Source organism: Gavia stellata, chromosome 18, assembly GCF_030936135.1.
Source record: "Gavia stellata isolate bGavSte3 chromosome 18, bGavSte3.hap2, whole genome shotgun sequence".
Lineage (NCBI taxonomy): Eukaryota > Metazoa > Chordata > Aves > Gaviiformes > Gaviidae > Gavia > Gavia stellata.
The window spans coordinates 5585039-5605621 of record NC_082611.1 but is presented as its reverse complement, the minus strand read 5'-3'; the positions used below and the strand labels follow the sequence as shown (position 1 = coordinate 5605621).

The following is a 20583-nucleotide window of genomic DNA, read 5'->3' as shown; positions in this document are numbered from 1 at the left end:
AAGCCACTGTTTCAGAATTCTAACATAACAAAATCAGATTATAACAGACTATTACTGTTATTTTTATAACAACAAACAAGGGGCAAGTTTTTGGGAAGGCTTATGTTATATAGCACTATCATTCATTAAGTGTAATAACTAAATTCAAACAGGCCTATTTACCATCCACAGCTTCACAATTAGCTTTTAAAAAAATTGATGTAACATTATTAGATACAGGTGTGCCTGACTTTCAGCACTGACACTGTGTAATTACAAAATACCAAGGCTCAGCAACAGCAAAGACGAGTTTCTAGTTTGTAGCACCACTGTCAAGCCATTGCTTTTAAAAAAAATTTCTGGGTCAGAGTGGTATGTCCCATCCAGATCTAGAAAAGAAAAAAAATCCACATAACCTCTCCAGCAATAATTTGGTTTCATAGGAGTTCTGCAAACTAGAAATACCCAAGAAAAACTCAAAAATAACTTGGCAAAGAGTTGCTGCCTAGTCCCAATTACGTGTATTAAATGGTAACAAGATTTCCCACACTGGCACTCCGAACAGTGTGGCTATTTCCTTTATACATCTCACCAGCATTGGTCAAGCCCCAATGGATTTCACTGATGAAATATGTGAGTTTCACCGCTCTGAAAAAAAAAATATAATCATCCTTACAGAATAAGCAACATTCATAGCCTCTTGTGTAAGCTCATATTCAAACAGTAGTTTGCAAAGAGTTCATTTTTGTGTTATGACCAACTGTATAAGCTGGAGTTAATTTCACACTCTGTATTTCCTCAAGAGGAAGTGCATTAGCAAGTGCGTTATGTCGATACCAGGCCCAAGTACTCCTGCATTTCAGTGCTGTGGCATATATGGTGAAAGAAGAGTAGTTAGAAAGAAAAGCACTTAGAAACGTGCTTTTAAGGCTAGCTCTGGTCTGCCCTTACATCTTAACGACAAATGATAAGTTCAAAACTTTTTACTTAAGGATTCAAGAAATCTCTATTAAAGTGCACTGAAGAATTCTGACAAAATAGAGCCCACTCCTGTAGATTTCATTTAACATGCCACTTCCAAAGTCACTTACTCCTCATGTCAAGTCAGTACTCTGCTTTACTGTCCAACCTCTCAATTCCCTTGGCTTACAGAGGCAGTCAAACGCTGCCACAACCTCCACATGCTACAGCAGCTGGTATATAGCCCAACTCCTGATCATCTTACATTACCGCCATACCTAGTATTTCTGTACCAAAATAAAGCCGTTTAAGAAAGAGTTTGTCCACTCTGTATCAAGAATTAGTGGGAATGACTAGTGCCTCACCTCCATACCGCCCGAAACACACAGCTGGCTGCCTACGAGGCTTTGAAGCCATCAGCTCCTTGCATAAGGAGAATGCAGCACCAAAGCTATACTAACACAAAGAGCAGGCTGTTCACTATGCAACATTTCCAGCACACTATCTGTTCTGGCAGGCATAATTTAACCACTTCGATTTATTTCAAGTGTCTGCTTAGAGGAAAAAACCACATAGTTAATTCATAGGGGAGTGACTCATGTCCTACTACAAATATCCCCAAACCCCCACACCTCAAAACACCCAGAGAACAGTGACTCGAAATAAAAGAAATGGTCTTTAAAACATTTTCCAGCGTCTTCCCACATCCAGGGCTTCAGAGGCTCTTAGTATTTGAAGTATTACTGGAAGTGTTCCATACAATTCCCTGTGCAGAGATCTAAAAATAGCTATGGACACAGTAGTAAGTTTTTGTCTGTATTTGCAAGCCCCTTACTTCCCTCTCAGGAACCACTACGTCCCATTAATGCTGACTATTTTTTTTAAAAAAGGAACTATTAAAACATTAGAAATTCTTTCACAGTGCAGTGAACATCAATAATAATATATCAATAATAACAAATTTAAATTAATACTCTACTGATGAATCATGAATATATTCTGTGTATTAAGAACTGCATTAAAACAGATGCCTTTTGCAGCCTCCTTGGATGGCCATGCTCTTTTCCGTATGAAAAAGGCAGGTATCTGTAAGCACAAGTCAGAAGCTAGTCTGGCTGCATGTGAGTAACTCGGCACAGTTGCCTTTACTGCAAAGAGGCTTTGGAGTTCAGAGTAAATAGCCCCATCAATGCTGAAGAGATGAGAATATGACTTGTACTACAGGAGAAGTCCAGGAGCTCTTGAAATACATAGTTACAGGCTAGAAAGACTTGGTATTTTGAAGGGAAGCAGTAAGACTCATTCAAATAAAGATACTGCTTTGACTAAGAATAGTTAGGATAGAGATTTAAAACACCAAACCACCCCAAAACAAAACAGTGTGCATATGTTTAAAAAACCCAATCTGATAAAATAATGTCAATTTTGCTTTAAGAATTGAAGCCAGATGATGGCCTTTGCAGATGTGCTCATTGTTAGCTTAAGCTCTGTAACAGTGCTAGTGCACAATATGTATCTGTTCTGACCGTGACAAAAGTATCATCATCTTGCCTTGACAAGCCCTATTTGTCCCATTTTTACCCACAATGACATGAAGCATGCCAAGCTGCAAGACGTCAAAAAAGTAGCTAACCTCACTTCAGATTTTATGTTTGTTCTGGACACATTAAACCAAAAGTAAATGGCTTCTCACATTCTCCCACAAGAGACCTGGGACGACGAAAAAAACCCAACAAAACAGAACTGACCAAAGCAATTCCTACGTTGGCCTTAGTCTCCATGATTTGTGACATAAAAGGAAACATCATTTATGGGTGCAAAAACGCTTGCAGATTATTATATATGCACCTGAACTCCTGGGTATGCCCAAATACTTCTTATTAGGCTCAAGCTGAAGAAGCCTCCACCCTTTGAGCTAAATCATGATGGCAGTCCCAAGGGCCTGTCTCCGAGGGGGCCATTCAAAGTAGAATTTGTCTCCACCTGCCGGCAATGAAGAATTACCACCCAGTTGCCCAAAGCACCACGGGCAACCTCAAAAGAACAAATGTTCCAAGACATTTGAGACACATGATAAATGTATTCCTTTCTAACATACAGACAGAAAACAGGGGAGGATAATGAGGGAAGGGAGAAGGGAGAAGAATCGCATACTGATTACAAAGGAATTCCTATTCTAGTAGTTAAAAAACGAGGACAGAGACATGACAATGTAACCAAACATACAATGAAGCTTTTGTCCCCAAACTACTTGGCTTGCACATAAGGAACAGAGGAACTTGGGTCGGTGGGGACAGGCTGAGGCGGGGGAAGAGCGAGAGACTGATGTTTGTGAAAAGAAAACAAAATTGGTTAGTCTGCTTTAAGAAAGACGGTGAAGAAAAAAAGCAAAAAAGCACCCTGCTATTGTAGAATCCACCCACTCACTTCTGAAAGGCTCAAAGACCCAGACAGGGATTTACAGCCAGCACTTCTAGGCACTGAATATGAAGCAGAAAACACTCCAATGCCCAGAGGCAGCTTCTGTGGTCCCAGAGAAGCAGCTTTCAGATCGTATGAGGTTATGGTCAGAGCCATTTTCTTTCAACAAGTTTGCTACTGATGAGTCAGTCATTAAGCTTAGCATTACAGACCATAGGAAGGCACCTGTATACTGCAATTTTCAGCTCTAGTTAACCAACCAACATGTTTTACTCTTTATTTTTAAACAAAGTCACACAACTTCCTGGAAAAATAGAGAGAGTTCAAAAGCAGACCAATGTAATCCTAGGGCTTAGAAGCCAAAATAACAACAATAATAAAAAAAGAGCTGGTGTTTAGTTGACTGTAAGACCAGGGTGAAGAAAATGCAAGTGCTGAGCAAGATTTAATTTCAAACATTGTCAAGAAGCATTCAGAAAGATCATGGTAATGTAAAGCTTCAAAATTTGGTGATGATTTTAAAACTGTTATGAAGATAAGAAATTCAGTTCAAACCAAGCATATTCCATTTAATAGCTCACTTATATTAAGAAAGGGAGTGCTGATGCAGAGGTTTTCTTTAGCCTTAGCCAAAATCAGTTCAGAAGATATTTATTTTCTCAGAGTCGACTATATCTGGCTTCTATTTATTTACATGAGTCTATATCCAGCAAGAGTTGAAAGTAAATGAAGGTATGGGTTTATACACATCCTATGAATTATAAATAAGGCATCTCCTTAAACCACCTGCTTTCTTTAAAAAGTTATACAGTTTTAAACTACTTTTTTTTTTAAGGAATTGTACTGCTGCTAATCCCCATGTACTCAGGGAATCAGACTTCTGCTCAACCTAGAAGTGAGGCAGGGTAACTTGTTCAAGTTAAGGTCTTAATTTGTTTAGTGCTCAATCCAGAAATGGCATTTGTATCCTTGAGAACAATCTATTACATTTAAAAAACTTTTATGCAGTAAGTGCTTTTTGTTTACAACTGAGGTACTTCATCATCTCCTGGTGATGCAGCCTGCACAGTAAAATAACAGCACCCAGGATTTTCAAGTTGTTAGTGCCACAGATGCATACAGTGGGACTGAGTTACACAGTATTTTTGTAGTACACCGTATCGTTGCACTGTCGACAAGTTAACAGTTCTGGTGCCTGCAGCAGTTCCAGTTGCCCCAGTAACACTACACAGCTTATATGAATGCCATCCAAGAAGATGCATGATAGAACTATACCTTGATGTTGAAGATCACATCATATTAAATAATCACTCGCATGCCTGTATGCTTGGGTTTTGTGGGGCTTTTTTATTTTTGGTATTTCCTGTTTAATCCTCAAAGCCAGAGAATGCAGAGGTAGGCCTACTAGTCTTGGAATGCTATTTATTCAACAAACCGGACTTCTTTTTTCCAGTTTGATGCAATTTTATTGCTAACCAGTACAGGAATGAACCTCCCACATGATCCCAATCTGAACCTCCCCTTAAAAACAAACCCCATGCTTGGTCCTAGCATTTCCCAGAAAAAAATTCTTAACAGGCTGCTGATGCAATTATTGCTTATTATACTGGATTCTCTTAGTAGTTGCCTCATGTTAAATTCAAGTTCCCTGTGGCATGAACCATCTTTTTATTCCACGTTTGAACAGTGCTTAGAACAAAGTCTTAGTCTGTGTCTACAGACGCTAGGAATTATGGAACAATTAATCTATCTTCTCTCCCTCTGCATATCCTCCCCCCCCATCCCCAGTGCTGTAACATGGAAATTGTTACATTTTTAGCCTAAGGAAGTGAGGTTTATACAATCATCCTGTAACAACTTTACCTAGTCCTTTTATTTATTCTTTAGCCATTTACCAGTCTCAAGACACTTCAGAGACAGATTTCAAAAATATGCAACAGGACTCAAAAAGGCATCTTATCAGTGGAGACAGATGAGTACCTAAGGGCTGCACCATGAGTTTAACTGCAGTATTAGACACTGGAGAACCTACACAGAGAAGCAGCATGAGGAAACAAACTACAAGAATTTCACTGCTGAATTTCTCTAGTTTTTCTATAGCTATATCCAGTTCCTTTGTAAGAGTCTAAGGGAGACTATACAAAGCCATGTTTCTATCCTCTAACTCACTTCTCTAAACATTGATCACATAGCCAGGCATGAAGGTTTTCACCTTTGACTGCCCTTTTTTAAAAAAAAAAAAAGCTGAATGAAGTTTGGGGACAGAACACCCAAAACAAAGAATTCTACCTGCTGATTAAAGCATCATTAATGTCAAAATCAAAGATACATTTATTAGAACAATGAGGGTATCATCCCATATCACCTTCCAAGAACTAGTATCAGTGGCACTAAGGTGCATGGATCAGTACTTTGTTTCACTGAACAAAGGAGAAAGAGGGAAAAAAAGCATCTTCATCTTGTACATAGGAAGAAAAAGGAGTGGATTATGAGCAGCTGCCAGAAACATATTCCATACCAGAAGTGCAGCTATTTTGGCACAAGAGCATGAAAACCTAATAACAAGAAAGCAAGGAAGATAGCACATTTTTAAGCTCACGGTCATCTTTGAGTTGCTTATCCAAGTTTCACTTGCAGACGTCAGGATGAAAAGAAACAGTCAAATAGCAGCAGCCAGAATGGGTGTTGCATTCACTTCAAAAGATCTGCATGCAGGAATAGTTTGCCAGTATCAATATAGTGCAAGCTGGCAGGACTGGAAAGTTACAAATTAAGTGTGCCTTCATCAGTGACCTACTATGAACAGGCCTACTGAGCTGCTAAAATATTTTTAGTTCAACCAATTCCTGCCTTTTTTGGTTCCTCTTGCTCTTCCAGTTTATCCAGTCATGTGCACTTCTCCACTCCCTCTTACTGCCATGTAGTTTTTCAAGTTTGGCTCCAATTACCACTTGTTTCTGCTGCTGAAGTGCTCAGATTTACAGCATTACTACAAACGGTTCATATGATGGCTAAATCTTGCACATAGCAAACAATCTTCCAACTGAAGAGAGATTTATATAGAAGAGAACTTTTTTCCTCCCACCATGGAGATGGGTGTACTCACCAGCTGATACTCGCTCCGACGGCTGAAGGCTTCCTTGATTCCTGAATCCCTCCAGAGTGCGCCCAGTGCTGGTACATACAGCTGGAAGGTGGCAGGCTCTATGGGCATTCCAGCTTTATTTTCAAAAGCCATCAAAAACATTCCATGCTTCTCATTCTCGGTGTACTGCCAAGGGATCCCCAGTTTGTCCCGTGCATCAACCAGAACCCTGCAGCCCTAAAGAATGATTCAGATAAAAAAAAGTCAGTGATAAAAAGATTAAAGTGTAAAAGAACAAGGACTCAGAGGTACTTGAAGCTTTTTTTTTTGACACTATTCTAGTGAGACCGAACTCAGGAGAGAATCATAAACTTTGTTTATCACAACATCTCCAACAAAAATAAGATAGAAAGAGCTTGCTTGTGTAAGCAACTTAGCCACAATATCTCTCTCCAGGTGGAAAAAAAAAAAAACACTAGCAGCAACAGCTAGTTGCAACAAGCACACTACCAACAAATAATAAAAGTAAACATGAAATGCATAAGAAGAGTGTCTGGGAACTAATGTATGATCCTCATCACCGTGGTTTTAAAAAAGTAACACCATCCCTTGAAACTGTATTCTTCCCATCTTTTTCTTTGCATTTTGGTTTTATATACCAAAAAGGAAATACTAGCTTTCTTAAGCATTAGGAGATCAGAAGAGCATAAAAAAAAATGTTGTTGAAAGAATGTACTGTATATTTTGGTGAAGTATATCGAGCATCCAAAATTGAGGAAACTCAGTAACTTCCAGTGCTGTACGCATCCACCAACTAGTTAAACATTTAGGTAAAAAAAGATAGCAACACCAAACTAGCAAGATCCAAAAAGCATGTTGCTGTAAAGCACAATTTTGACACGATCTACTTGGATGCTATACAACACAGCTATCCAACTTCAGATTTCTTGAAAATTTGCTGTAAATGAGCATCTTCCATTGAGACACTTTCATCCAAATAGTTCCCTCCAGTAGGGAAGCTCAGCAGCAAGAGGACTGAAGACGTTGCATAGATTTCAAGCTACTAGGCTCAGTAAAGCAGGTGCAGTTTACCATCAGCACCAGCTTACTTTTTCAACTTGCCACACATTTACTCAGAAGTCACGACAGGTAGGTTTTGGCACTCTAATTCTGGAAAAAAATCTGGAAGGAAAGTGATCTAGATCTCTCAGGATTACTGAGACTGCTTAATTTCACATTTTGCAGTTTTTATTGAAACTTAATTTCATATTCGTGGCAACAGGCCAAACACATGAGGTTAAGTAACTTTGAAACTTCAGTCTTGAATCCAACTACACCTATACTAAATAGCTTCAGATGGCCAATAGTTATTTCTCAATAGTAAGCACCATTTTAATAATTGATAGATCTGTTAATGGTGGCTTAACATCTCAAGTACCATCTAATTCACAAGTAAAATCTGTGAGTTATATTAAACTACTTTTCTCATTGTGTTGATCTTTTGGTTTTACAGTTTATGAAAATAAATAAAATAAAAAAAAATTGAAGTTCTGTTTCCACAGCTATTCACGTGAACCTCCACATTATTGGACTGATTTTTTTTTTGCATACTTTAGGCTATCAAGACTGCACATGTGTTCTTAACACTTGAACCTTTCACCTCTCCAGTCCTTTAACAGCACCATACAAGAACAGTAACTTTCCCAATGGAAATTAAGATTGGAGAGGGAAGTGAGAAGCAACTCAGTGTGAGTGTCACAGAATAGGAACTCAAAGCAAAGCATCGTGGTTGTCACTATGCAACAGTGTTCCTGAAGTGCAGTTTTCCAAAAATGTAAGTATTTATGATTCTCTAGCGATTGTTACTTTCTTTTTATGAAGCAGAGAATATATCTCCACAATACCATGAAAAAACCTAAAATTGATATATTTACAAACTGCTGCTTTAAATTCAAGACATAACTATTTAGTAACTCTGTCATAGAGAACAAAAGCCAAATCTCATTCCTAGTTACAGAGTTTATCCCTTTATTAACAGAAGCCTTTAGATCTGCTTTATTTGAATGGTGTTAACAAATATAAGCATGAAGAAAAAAAAACCACTTACAAGGTTCTGTCTCTGAATTTCTGATGCCTGCATGACATCTCACGACCTTAGACAGGTTGCAAACCCATCACTTGCACAGAACGCCATCCCGGCTGCCGCGCCAAGCCAGCATCAGCCCCGCGAGTCGAGAATTTCAACGTTAATTTTTTCCAAAGCAGTGCGGTAACCAAGACCTGTGGGACGCCGCTATTTCTAGATATTTAATGCCAGGTTTGTTTCTGATCAGTGAGAAGTGTTTATGAACAGAAACAGTTAATTGGCACTGTGTGTCGGCCATCCATCACCATCTCCCCACACCACCGGCCCAGCGCGGAGCTCCCAGCCCGCACAGGCCGGCTCTGACCTTTCACCTGCTTCGGCTCCAGCTCTCTGCAACCATCTCCCCCAGCCGCTCAGCCCCGGCTTTTCTGTCTTACAGCTTTCCGACTGAGTTAACCCTTAGCCATCTCACAGCTATTGCAGTCCCTTCGGAGCGTCTCAAAGGAACGACGCAAGATCGCACAACTCCTGTTCAGATAAAGCAGTAGTGGGACCTCTGGGAAACGGTAGTGGGAAAAGCGGTAGTGGGAAATGCTCAGTGCACCTCCCCACACTGCTGCTCTGCCTTTTCCTGCTCCCACTGGAGATACAGAGGATCGAGAGACTCCTGTTAAGGAAAGTTTCATCATTTGTTTGGAGAAAACCACAGAACAGAGTTTCAATCAAGGGCGTGGAGACTGCTCCGGTCCCAGAACAGTCACTTATCTGCTGGCTGCTGCTCCTTGGACATGCAGGGTTGACTCTCCCTGGGGCAGGAGAGAGAACTAACCTCAGACCTCACTGACCCTATGCAAGTGCATTAACTACCATAAGGTTACCCATGGGGAGTGCATAGCAGCAGCACCTTCCTCTGACTGTTTCAGAGAGAGAAACGGTCACCACCAAACCACACACAGAGCCCGATCTGGGACAAAGTGGCAGATTCAGATGTAGATACATCAGCATTAGCACTGACAAAACAGCGACAGCGACATATATAGACATGCATAGAAGGTCAATTTTAAACACTGAATGAAGAACAAAAAATAGGAAATGGGTTAGCAGGAATGCTGTCCTACGCATATCCACAGGAACAGCACCTCTCAAAATCAGGATCTGGAGAACACATCAGCTTTGAGAATAAACCTGAAATGCATCAGGAGTAAAAGCTTTACGTAAAGAGGAAAACAGCCAATGTTTCTTGCCCCCAACTCTTAACAGTTAAAAGTATTTGTGACTCAGCAAGATCCCCAGTAAAGTGAATCTAAGCTTAACATTTCTCCATCTCTGCAAAACAGTTCTATAAATGCTACAAGCAGATGTCAGAAAGATGAGGACAAACAGAGAAATCGCCAAATTTAGATCCCACGTATTGCTATTCTCGCACTTCAGAGTTAGACTATTTTTTGCTGCCACAAGGAGCATTTGAGAATCCTTGCCCCATTAATCTGCAGTACAAGTTACCACAGGAAAGGTTCCCTCTTTCATTCAGAACACCTTCCATACCTCTTTCCTCCCAAAAGACCATCATGGGAGACAGCCGGGCAGTCGCTTTTATCTGTAGGTAAAACTGCTGAGAAGTTTATACCTACTGTTGATGCCCAGGGGTAAAGATTTCATTTAGAACATTAAATTTAGTTTTTATAGAATGAACAGAATAGTTTAATATATTTAACAATAAAGTATATTTATCAAAACTGAATTTGGACTCAAACACCATTGACACAAATAAGGAAAAACCCCAAACAAGTCTTACTGCATGTACAACACTCCCTCCTGAGCTCTAACAACGAAGGTAACACCAGACTATTTTCATTGCAGTGCTCATTTCACAGTAAACCTTCCCAACACTGCTACGACAGTTTTTCTGATTTTCTACTACTATAGAAAATGCCAATTCACGCTTTCATTCAGAAAACTGAATATTGCCAATTACCATTCTGTTTTCAAATTTGGAATATGGAAAAACCTGCAGCAACAACTTTTGATACAAAATAAACTCCTGAACAGTTCAATGGCTCTAAAGCTTTTGTGCCGCAAGCAAAGCGGGACAGAGAATAAGCACAAGTGGAAAGAATTAACCTTCACAGGTAAGGATAGTGCCAGGCATTAGAAAATGGCAAAACAGCAGCATACTGGAAGAACCAGTTAGGGAGGAAAAATAGGAAGTTCTCTGTTCCATTACTTTCCTAACAATTTTTAACATATTCAAGTCACTGTCTAAATCCCTGACATGCACAAAACCTGAATGGAGATAGGGTAGAACAAGAAAAGGTGTAACAAGAATGTGACATGAGATCTAACTCATGAAGTATTGTATCTTACACAGAAGAAAACACTAAATAGATCTAGAAAACCACAGCTTCAAAGAAGATGACTAAGGCATGATATATCATAAGTCTACAGAAATTACAAACCACCTGGAGCAAGGGAGTAGAAAAAGACTATTCTTTCCCCACCCCCTGCTACACGAGTGGTACTGCAACACGGTTATCAAACAGAAGGTTAAACTCAAAGAAGGGTTTCTCCTATACACCCCCGCAGTGAGATAAACTCATTTACATAGGATGTTGGCCAAAAGTATAAATGCACTCAAAAAGTAATCACGACAAATTGATGGAAGAAAGGTCCAAAAAAGACTATTCAATTACATTCCAGATGCAAGTCCTGGCTCAAGAAGTTTCCGAAATCAAAGGCTGCCAGTAACTGGAAGAGTATACCAAAGTATCACATTGCTCCGTTCTCGTACCCGGGTTTGGGTTGTTTTGTGGTTTTGTTTCTTTTTTTTTCATGTCAGAGACAAAGCGCTAGATCCTTGGCCTGACAGAGCACAGCTGTTAGGCCCTAAGCAGAATGTTTGCCACTCACCAGCAGCATGAAGGTTTTATGAGCATTTGCACAAACGCTCATTACTAGGACTGGCTCAAATATATTTTTTCTCCTTTACTTTGGAAGGCGTTCTAGCTTTGAAGAAAATCCAGGTTGTCTTGTATTTTTAAATAACAATTAATTAAATTATTTTGTGGGAATTATTAAAAAGGTTATCAACCACTAACGTTACTTGAAGCCAGTGATGCTTGCCAATACATGAAAAGAAGTGTTGCAGCATTTAAAGAGCAGCTTGATTTAAGAATATCTTACATCAATAGTTACACTACTACATAAAACACAACATTCACATTTTAAATTCTTCACATACTCCAGTACTTGAAGGATTCATTATCCTAAAAGTCCCACACCTTTCGCCAGATGGACCAACTCGGAGGCTGAGAGAACACACACAGTTAAGCAGCAAACACATAAAAGAAACAATAGGTTTGGGGGGACAGTCGCTCATAAGCAAGGGCAGGTTCTTCCATGTGCAAACCAACAGTCAAGTGATCAAAAGATTTGATTATTCTAGTCAAGTGTCTAGAGAGAACTTGCAAAACTACTTAGAGTTTGTATACAAATAGAAAAGCGCATTTCCTCAAAATAATTTTAAGGAACTACTATGGGGTATGAGATCACAGACCATAGAGTAACTGTTACACATGAAATAACTGCAGCAGCTACTTTTTAAGCTTTTACCATTAATACACTGCTCAGTCTCATACCAAAGCCCTAAATCTCCAGCATCTACATCACTTATGGAAACTGCTGTTGTGAGAGAAGCGCTGATCACTGCTGAATACTTGATCAGGGGGCTCCAAGTCACAGCCAATAGGCAATACTGCCTTCTCCTACGGCTGTCAACCAACATGAACATTGCAGGCCACAGGGCGATTCAAACGTGTTTCCTACTGTGTGTTCTTCCTCATCGTTGTTGACAAGGAACTGGCAAAGTCTGGGGATCACAATTCACAGAGACCAATATAAATCTGAGCTAATGCCAGAACGAGTGCCCCCACCCTGGCAAGATACTTCTAATACACCCTCTGAGCCAGTGGAACAGTACAAAGCGATGCAGCTATATGAACACGGGCCCAGCTCAACTGGCAAGTCTAACCGCACCAAAAAACTGCAACAGCTCCGTGATCGCTGCTGCCAATACAAGAGAGAGAAAGCTGAATCACACAGCCATAGATGGGACTGGACTTTTCAGCAGCGATGCTTACTGGCAAGTAAAGAAAGATGATAAAATGTAACCTACTCGTATTTTTAGAAAACATCTCTTAGCCTTCTAAAAAAGACATTTTCAAATACAATTTTTAAAAATAAAGTTGCCAGTGTTTGCAAATAGAGTCGCATGCACTTTTTTTTAAATTGTTGTCCGGAACACTGGGAAGAAGGTGATCTACTACTAACAAAGTAATAGCAAGACAATCAGATTTTTACAGTATGCTATCATAAAAGCATTAACGGTGTTTTTATTTTATCTATGTCCTTGGAACATTACAGCCAAGCAGCAGCCAAGAACCCAGTGTCATTAAGGATAAGCTTTTATATTACAGAACAGTCACTCTAACAACTAGGTACCATCAAAAGGGGCATCTTCCCTGGTAGTCCAGTTTGATAGTTCGTCATTTGTCTGAGCCCATAAGCCAACCCAGTGAGCAAACATCACCAAAACCCTAGTAATTCATATAAAACGTCGTTTCCACCGCCTATATTAGTTTGCTGTAAGGTGAGACAGACAGAAGGGTAGGGGTGGGAGCAGCACCAGTTAGATAACGAAAAGGCTCACCAGTTATGCATGTATTTTCACCATTCCCATATTCCAGTACCACCCAGGTGAGAGCAGGGTAAACAGTAAAGATGACCTACCTCCCAGCCCAACATACAAATAAAAAATGGGAACAAAGGGGAAGTGTCATTTACTTAGTCCACAAGAACACAAACATTAAGAAACATTTGGATTAGCCACTGAACCTCTGAATTGGGAGCAGCAGTGATGTCTGCTTGTCTGGAAACTCTGAAAAGAGTCCTTGTCTTTGACTGAATCCAGCAAAACGACGATAAACGCAGCAGAAGAAAAATACTCTCACTGCAAGCTTTACTTGCAACTAGGCACAAAGTAGAGAGATGATGACCTCAGAGGTGACAACTGGTGCAGGACCTTAAAAAAAGTTCAGTTAATGCTTTCAGAATTACATTACCAGGTTTCTCCTTTTCCTGAGACCATCACACTAATATCTAGCTCATAATTAGTTCATGCTTTCTATGGAGCGGAAGCAGCATCTGCAGTTCCAAAAGTATCCCCATCAGGTTTTGCAAGACCCTGTCACGCTGCCCTGAAATACACTGCCACAGTACCCAGCAGATGTGCTTAGACAGAAGGGAAGGGTGGAGAAGGAGAGGCCTTCAACGCTAAGATAAGACCAGTTCTTCACCCCCACGAGGGTGAAAAAACTCCATGCACGTGAAGGAAACTCATTTGGAAACTCTACAGCCTCCGATTCCTTCTAGCTTTTTCTCTTTTTGTAATTTGTATTGAACTTACTTTTTCAAACAATGTGCATTAGTTCGCCTTTGCTCTAAAGTTTTCTTGTAAACATTGTTAGTAGCACAATTTGCTATTTTTTTGCCAACACCATTTCCAAGTTAATTATAAAAATATATGTATACTCAACCAACTGAATATAATGTAAGCTCCCAAATTTAGTCACTCAAGTGACTAAACTTTTGTCTGGAAAACATCAAAGTATGTGTCTACAGTCTCCAGGGACTAACTCATGTTCTGCAATACTAATGACTACATCACAAGAGCATTGTAAGCTCTATTTTGGAACAACAATGAATATTTATTTATCACTGACTGACCATTACTCCTCTTCCACTATCCTCCACGATGAAGACAGATTGCTCTCTCCTAGCCCAACCAAGAGACACCCCAAATGCAAAGAGACCACCAGAGCTGACGGAATTTATATTTAAGACACATGAAATATATCAACTGGAAGTTAGTACAAGTTTCATCGATTAAAAGAACCCGGAACAGAAAGACCAGACTCATAAGAGTTTTTTCTTTTCTACATAATTTTATGAATATTATTTTCCATATTAAAATAACGACTAAACAGTAAAAGCATAAAGCAAAGATAATCAGATTTAAATGCCAGTTCTATCATGGAGCTTTAGCACTTGTGTATTAAATTTAATGGAAAAGCTCCTAATTAGCCACAGTTCCTACAGAGTATTCTCCTTGTCATTCCTTTCAAAATAAGCTGTCCCAGCAGGAATGAGATTGTCCTGCGACCAACTACTCAAGTACAAATAGATCCGTGAAGTAACAGATTGCGTGTCACTATCATCACCTCCTAACAGGTTACCAAATTCATTTACGTGTAGACCCAAGGAAATGTGTAGGAAAGTCAATTTAAAGAGTAACTGGAGTTCACATAATGGAAAGATGTATTCCTCCTTCATTTGTAGGCTATTAGAAGAAATATGTATGCATTATAAATGACTAGATAATTTGGTCACTTAAAGCGTAGCTCCCAAATAAATTCAGGAATATTCTTTTCCCACTTACCAGAGTTTGTATCTGTACTCAACTGACACTCACAGGTTACAAGTGAGTTTTCTCATTTTGTTTTTCAATGACACAAGGTACATCTACCTTATAGTCAGAGACTATAACACAATATAAGCCCATTGAAGGTATGTGTGTGTATATAAAACATATATATTAGCCTTTCAGTACCTGAAAGGGACCTACAAGAAAGCTGGAGAGGGACTTTTTACAAGGGCATGTAGTATTAGGACAAGGGGTAATGGCTTTAAGCTGAAAGAGGGTAGGTTTAGATTAAACACAAGGAAGAAATTCTTCACCATGAGGGTGGTGAGGCACTGGAACACGTTGGCCAGAGAAGTTGTGGATGCTCCAATCCTGGAAGTTTTCAAGGCCAGGTTGGACGGGGCTTTGAGCAACCTGGTCTAGTGCAAGGTGTCCCTGCCCATGGCAGGGGGGTTGGAGCTAGGTGATCTTTAAGGTCCCTTCCAATCCAAACCATTCTATGATTCTATACAGAGTACCTGCAACAATGAAGCAGTAGCAGTCTAGGTTTGGTATTGGTTGCAGAAGTCCAAAGCTCCTTTTAAAATGGACTTCAGCACAGGCTACTCATTTTGACCGCTTTACTGTCACTCATACTCAAGCCGTCAAGGAGAAATGCTCTCAGATATGCCCACATGTATTGCAACTGCACTCAAAAGCCCCAAGGATATATCCTCAAGGAGTTTCCATGTTCAAAATCTTTGGTTGTTTTTTTCCTCACCCAGAGCCCACCAATGAAGTTACACATCATTTCCTGAGTAGTCCTTTCCTCTGCAATTCCAGGCTTTTCAATTCCTTGGTCAACCATCACAATTCAGGCCACAGACAACAAGAAAACACTCACAGATGTATTGAAACCTTGAGCTGGCCTTCCCATTTTCAACATGGAAGCTAACATTACCAAAAACTCAACAGATTATACTTCAGGCTTTTCAAAGCTAAATTTTTTCCTCTCTCCAGGTTGAAGTCTCCCAAACAAGCTGGTGCAAGTACCACTCTGGTGCTTGTAGATTACTTTAATTATTCTCTTATGCAGCTAAACCAGGTTGTTTCAAGCAGCATGGTATTCTCATACTTGAAACAAAAAACCCATTTAGACAAGGAACATCAGAGACATGATTCAAGTATGTAAGCTCTTTAACTGTTATCAAAGGAAGCAAGTAGAATAGCAAGGCCAACCCATCTGTTTTGGAAGGTATCAAAAGATTACTCCTTCAGCTAAGGTTGGAAGGCATCAAAACACTCATGTAACACCACCAGCCATTTCTTAGATTTGAAATTTAAGGTACACAAAAGTTTTCAGAGTTTTTCTGTATATTCAAGAGTTGCCTTAAAATTCATGCTGCAGCAACTAGCCCCATCCTATCCACTTTTCTTTTCCAGGTGGGTGTGCTTAAGTCATGAAGCCTGTGTACTCATACCAGAACATTAACACTACTGCTTTTCACTTCAATCATCAAAAAGTTCCAAAAAGTTACTTTGAAACTTAGCCTCGATTAACAAGCAAAACCCTAGTTAACCGATGACTATTTACCTTAAACCAAAGCAAAACTAATGTATTTGAAGACTGTCCCACAAATGCCAGAAAAAGCTAGCAAGGCCCTGAACCATCACCTGTACTAAATGGAAAAGTAAATTCTGTATCACAGATTTATTTCTTTTCAGCATTTTGTTTCTAACTAGGGTTTCCCAAAGTGGGGGATGAGAAACGGAGACAACAGGGTAAGGAAAGAACTCAGCATTAAGAAGATATCAGAAAAGCACAAAGCTGAAAACTCAAAGTAAAGTGGAAGCTGACACTAACGTTAACTCATACTTAGCAGCGTTATTTTCGAAGCGGTTTCAGGTTCTGTTCTCTGAATCAGTCCCTTCGTTCTCTCTAAGCTGTATAGACTGCCTAAATACTACTGCAATAAGCACTTTAGAAATATCAAGCACTATTGAGAGAGCAGTAATCCTCCTCCTTCAGAGAGAAGTTTAGTCATGGTTGGAAAATGAAAATTGACCATTTAATCCCAGAGATTTACACTGCATTTCTAACTCAGATCTCAGTGTTGTAGAAGCTTAACAGAACCATTGTTTGACCATGCTGAGAACTGTGTGGAAAAAGGGGCTAAGGTTGCTGCAGCTGTACTTCACGACGTCAAACAGATTTATAAGCTATTCCATAGGATCATTTTCATTTCACATTGTTCACATATCGCATTATAAAAATTCATCTTATAGCCTTTCTTGTAAGTTAGATACATGCTGGCCTCTGCTCCATATAGGCCTAATGGATGATCATTCTAGTCCGAAATTCCTGAAAAAGTGAGAAGAACCTGTAGTCTAACCATTTCATTACAGAAAGAACGGCAATCAGGTTCACTTGACAATTTACATCGTCAAAGAAGCAAAATAAATTTACTTGAAACATTTTATGGTTTTCCATAGGACAAAGTTTAATACAAGAAAGTATTACACAATTACCCTAAAATAAATGCACTGACAACATCACTCTGTTTTGAAAGCCCTGTAATTCCATCTTGGTATTTGATTTCTTCCTGATGATTATGGCAGAATATCAAGGTGTTATCAGGTTTCTTTCAGATGAGTAAAACACCAACAGAATGTCTACTGCCTTCTCCCCACACTCCAGTCTCAGACCGCCCTCCCACCAGAAAACTCATTTAGTTCCCTTTGTTTGCTCTCCCTCCTTCTGCGTACTCTTTCCATAGCGACCATTCCCAAGCCATTCCCCAAAACCTACAGGTGAAGAGTAAACTGTATTCTTATATGCAACACCCATCTCTGTCATCTGGAGAAGTAAGAGAAGGAAGAGTCAGACAGATGCGGTCCACATACCTAGAAGGGTAGCCTAAACCTAACACTCCCAATTCACGATCCGAAAGGCCAAAAGGGCTACCTGTTGAACTATATTAACTCACTTTAAAAATACTTCCAAATTTTAATTTGATGATTAGAAGGCTTAAAAAGGTGTTCAGCTGACAACAGTCCAAGAAGTGTCCTTAACTACTATCTTGGATTCAGAACACCTGACTGCTACCTTGAGGACCTGGATTCTACTCCAAGTTGTGCAAATTTGCCCACAGCCATCCAGCAAACAAGTGTTTCAAGTGCAAAACTCAGCCTCCCCTACTACAAGATGGAGACACTTACTTTCCTTTCCAAAGCACACTAAATTCTACTGCTGAAAGCTCTATACCTTCTGCATATATAAAATATTACAAAATTTTACCATAACTAGCATTGCTTGGACAACTTCAAGAGGAAGGAGTCTCAGATTTTTTTTCTGTTTTCACAAATCACTTCCTTAGAAGCCTCTGCCACTACTTTAAATCAGTACAGTAACAAATAATCACTGGCAGTACCAAAATAAGCATTAAGACCTCTAAAATAAGGTTCCTTATTTCTATGTGTACAGATAAAAACTCATAAAACTCTCTTTGCTTCCATAACTTCAATGAAAGAGAACCTTCTGAGCTTCAACTTTCCTGCAGCTAATGGGCTCCTGGAATACATGTACATGCTCCTGAAAATGGACTAAAAAAAGGAAAAGAAAATTAGTCAACAATTTTCCTGTTCGCTACCAGAAGCAAAAGCCCTTCATGGAATAGCAGCATTCTTAAAAACAAGAGTCATTGTGTGTGTGCTTATTAAGTGCACATTAAGCTTCTATTCCATACGAAACTGAAAATTCAGAAGTAATTCTCGTTATCATCAACTTGCACAATTCCCTTTCCTTTAATTTTCTATGAAATCTCACGGAACCTCAGAAAACCATGCCCACATAAGAATGGAGACAGTCCTACAGAAAAACACAAGCAGGAAAGCAGCAGTTCTTTTGGAGAGATTATGAGGATGAAGACAGATACAGTCTTAAGTGAGGTTTTTATGCATCTTCAGGGATTTTGTGAAATATAATCACTTCTCCTACCTGCACAGGGCATCAAAGCTTGTTTCCCAGAAAGAAACAGTATTTGTCAAGGCTGATTTTCCTTAGTTGTCTGTAGACCAAAGGCTCTACCTGTAGGCTCTATCAGTAACCTTTATATTCTCCAGTCACTAGAGAAATACAGTACTAGCACTATAAAGCCTGCACAAGCATGGAACAAAAACTTTTTTGCAAAGTTACCAAAACAAAAAAAGTTATTTTCATTTCAGAGCTACGCTTGATAACATGCCACACTACCCAACTCCAAGTGCCCCCCGTTTCTAAAGATGTACCAAGTAACAACCACTTGCAGCCACACCATCCATATGGGGACCCACTTCTTGTCCCATCTCGTGGTATATAAACTCAGGGCACTTAGCAGAGGCACAGAAATTCCTCCTCATTTCTTCAAGTTTTGGGGTTTCTCCAATTCGGACTTAGAGGATGCTCTCATAATGTTCTTTCCAGAGCACAGGCCACACCTATATCCTCCTTCCTCTGCGCTTCCACAAAGCTTTTCTCAATCCCCTTTGCAGGGAAGTTTCCTTTGGGCCTTTTTTCACCGAGGCCTTCTGACGGCTAACGCTGGAAGCCCGCAGAGCCTCTCCTCCCGCTGCCCGCCCGCACAAAAGGTACCCGCCTTCCGAAACACCTGCCCGGCAGACACCCCCTCCCCGAAGAGAGGGCGCATCCGAGAGGTGCGGCGGAGCAGCCCAGGGGGAGCAGCCGCCGCCGCCGCCCCGGCCGAGCTCACGTCCCCTTCCGACGGCGGTTCTGGGCACGGCCCAAACTCCCAAAACTGCGGGATGTGTCGGCGCCGGCCTCCATCCCCGGCTGCTCCGGGCGAAGGCGGCTGGAGCCACCGCCCACCGCCCCGGCCCGGGCCCCCTCCCGCCCCTCACCTTGAGGATGTTCTCGTAGATGGTGGCCCGGAACTCCAGCAGCGCCTTCTGGTCGAACTCGCGGCCGTGGATGATCCGCATCTGCTTGAGGAAGGTGGACTTGCCGCTCTCGCCGGCGCCCAGCAGCAGGATCTTGACCAGGCGGCGCACGGCCCGCCTCTCCCGGGCCAGCATCGCGTCGATCTCCCGGCTCCGCCGCCGCGCCTCCCGCTCCGCATCGCGGCTCCGCTCCTTGCCCTCCCGCCGCGGCTGCTCCCCAGCGCGGCCCGTGGCCTCGGCCGGCAGCAGGCAGCGGCTCAGGGTGCGCACCACGCCGGACATGGCGGCTGCGGGACGGCAGGAGCGCTCACAACGCCGCGGAGACCCCAGCCAGCTCCGCCAGCATCGGGCGGAGGCCACCGAGACGCTGGGACCCGGGAGGAGGAGGAGCAGCAGCCGCAGCCGGGGGCTAAGGGCCGGGACCGCCCATTCCCCTCTCCCGGCTCGGCTGGGCGACGCTGCGGAGGGAGGGGAGGCGGGGTGCGGCCCGGGGAGGCCAGCCGGCCGGGGGGAGGGGTGGCGGGGCGCGGCCCACAGGCCCTGCCCAGGGAGGGGGCACCGCCGCCCCGCTCCTCTCCGAGCGGCGAGGGGTCGGAGAGCGGCGGGAAGACGCCCCCGAGCCCCTCGGCCCGGGTTCAGCCAGCGGCCGCCTCCGGTCCC

The 20583-nt window shown here is 41.5% G+C and overlaps 1 protein-coding gene across 2 annotated transcripts in view; it reads right to left on the bottom strand.

Annotated features, from left to right (window-relative positions):
- Window positions 1-20205, bottom strand: part of GNA12 (G protein subunit alpha 12) — a 39371-nt gene extending 19166 nt beyond the window's left edge. For both annotated transcript variants that reach the window (XM_059826701.1, XM_059826702.1), the window contains exons 1-2: window positions 19885-20205; window positions 6467-6682 (exon numbers count right to left, since the gene is read on the bottom strand). In XM_059826701.1, the coding sequence (XP_059682684.1) occupies window positions 6467-6682; window positions 19885-20205 (537 nt within the window). The remainder of the gene's footprint in view (window positions 1-6466; window positions 6683-19884) is intronic.
- Between the last annotated feature and the right edge of the window lie 378 nt (window positions 20206-20583).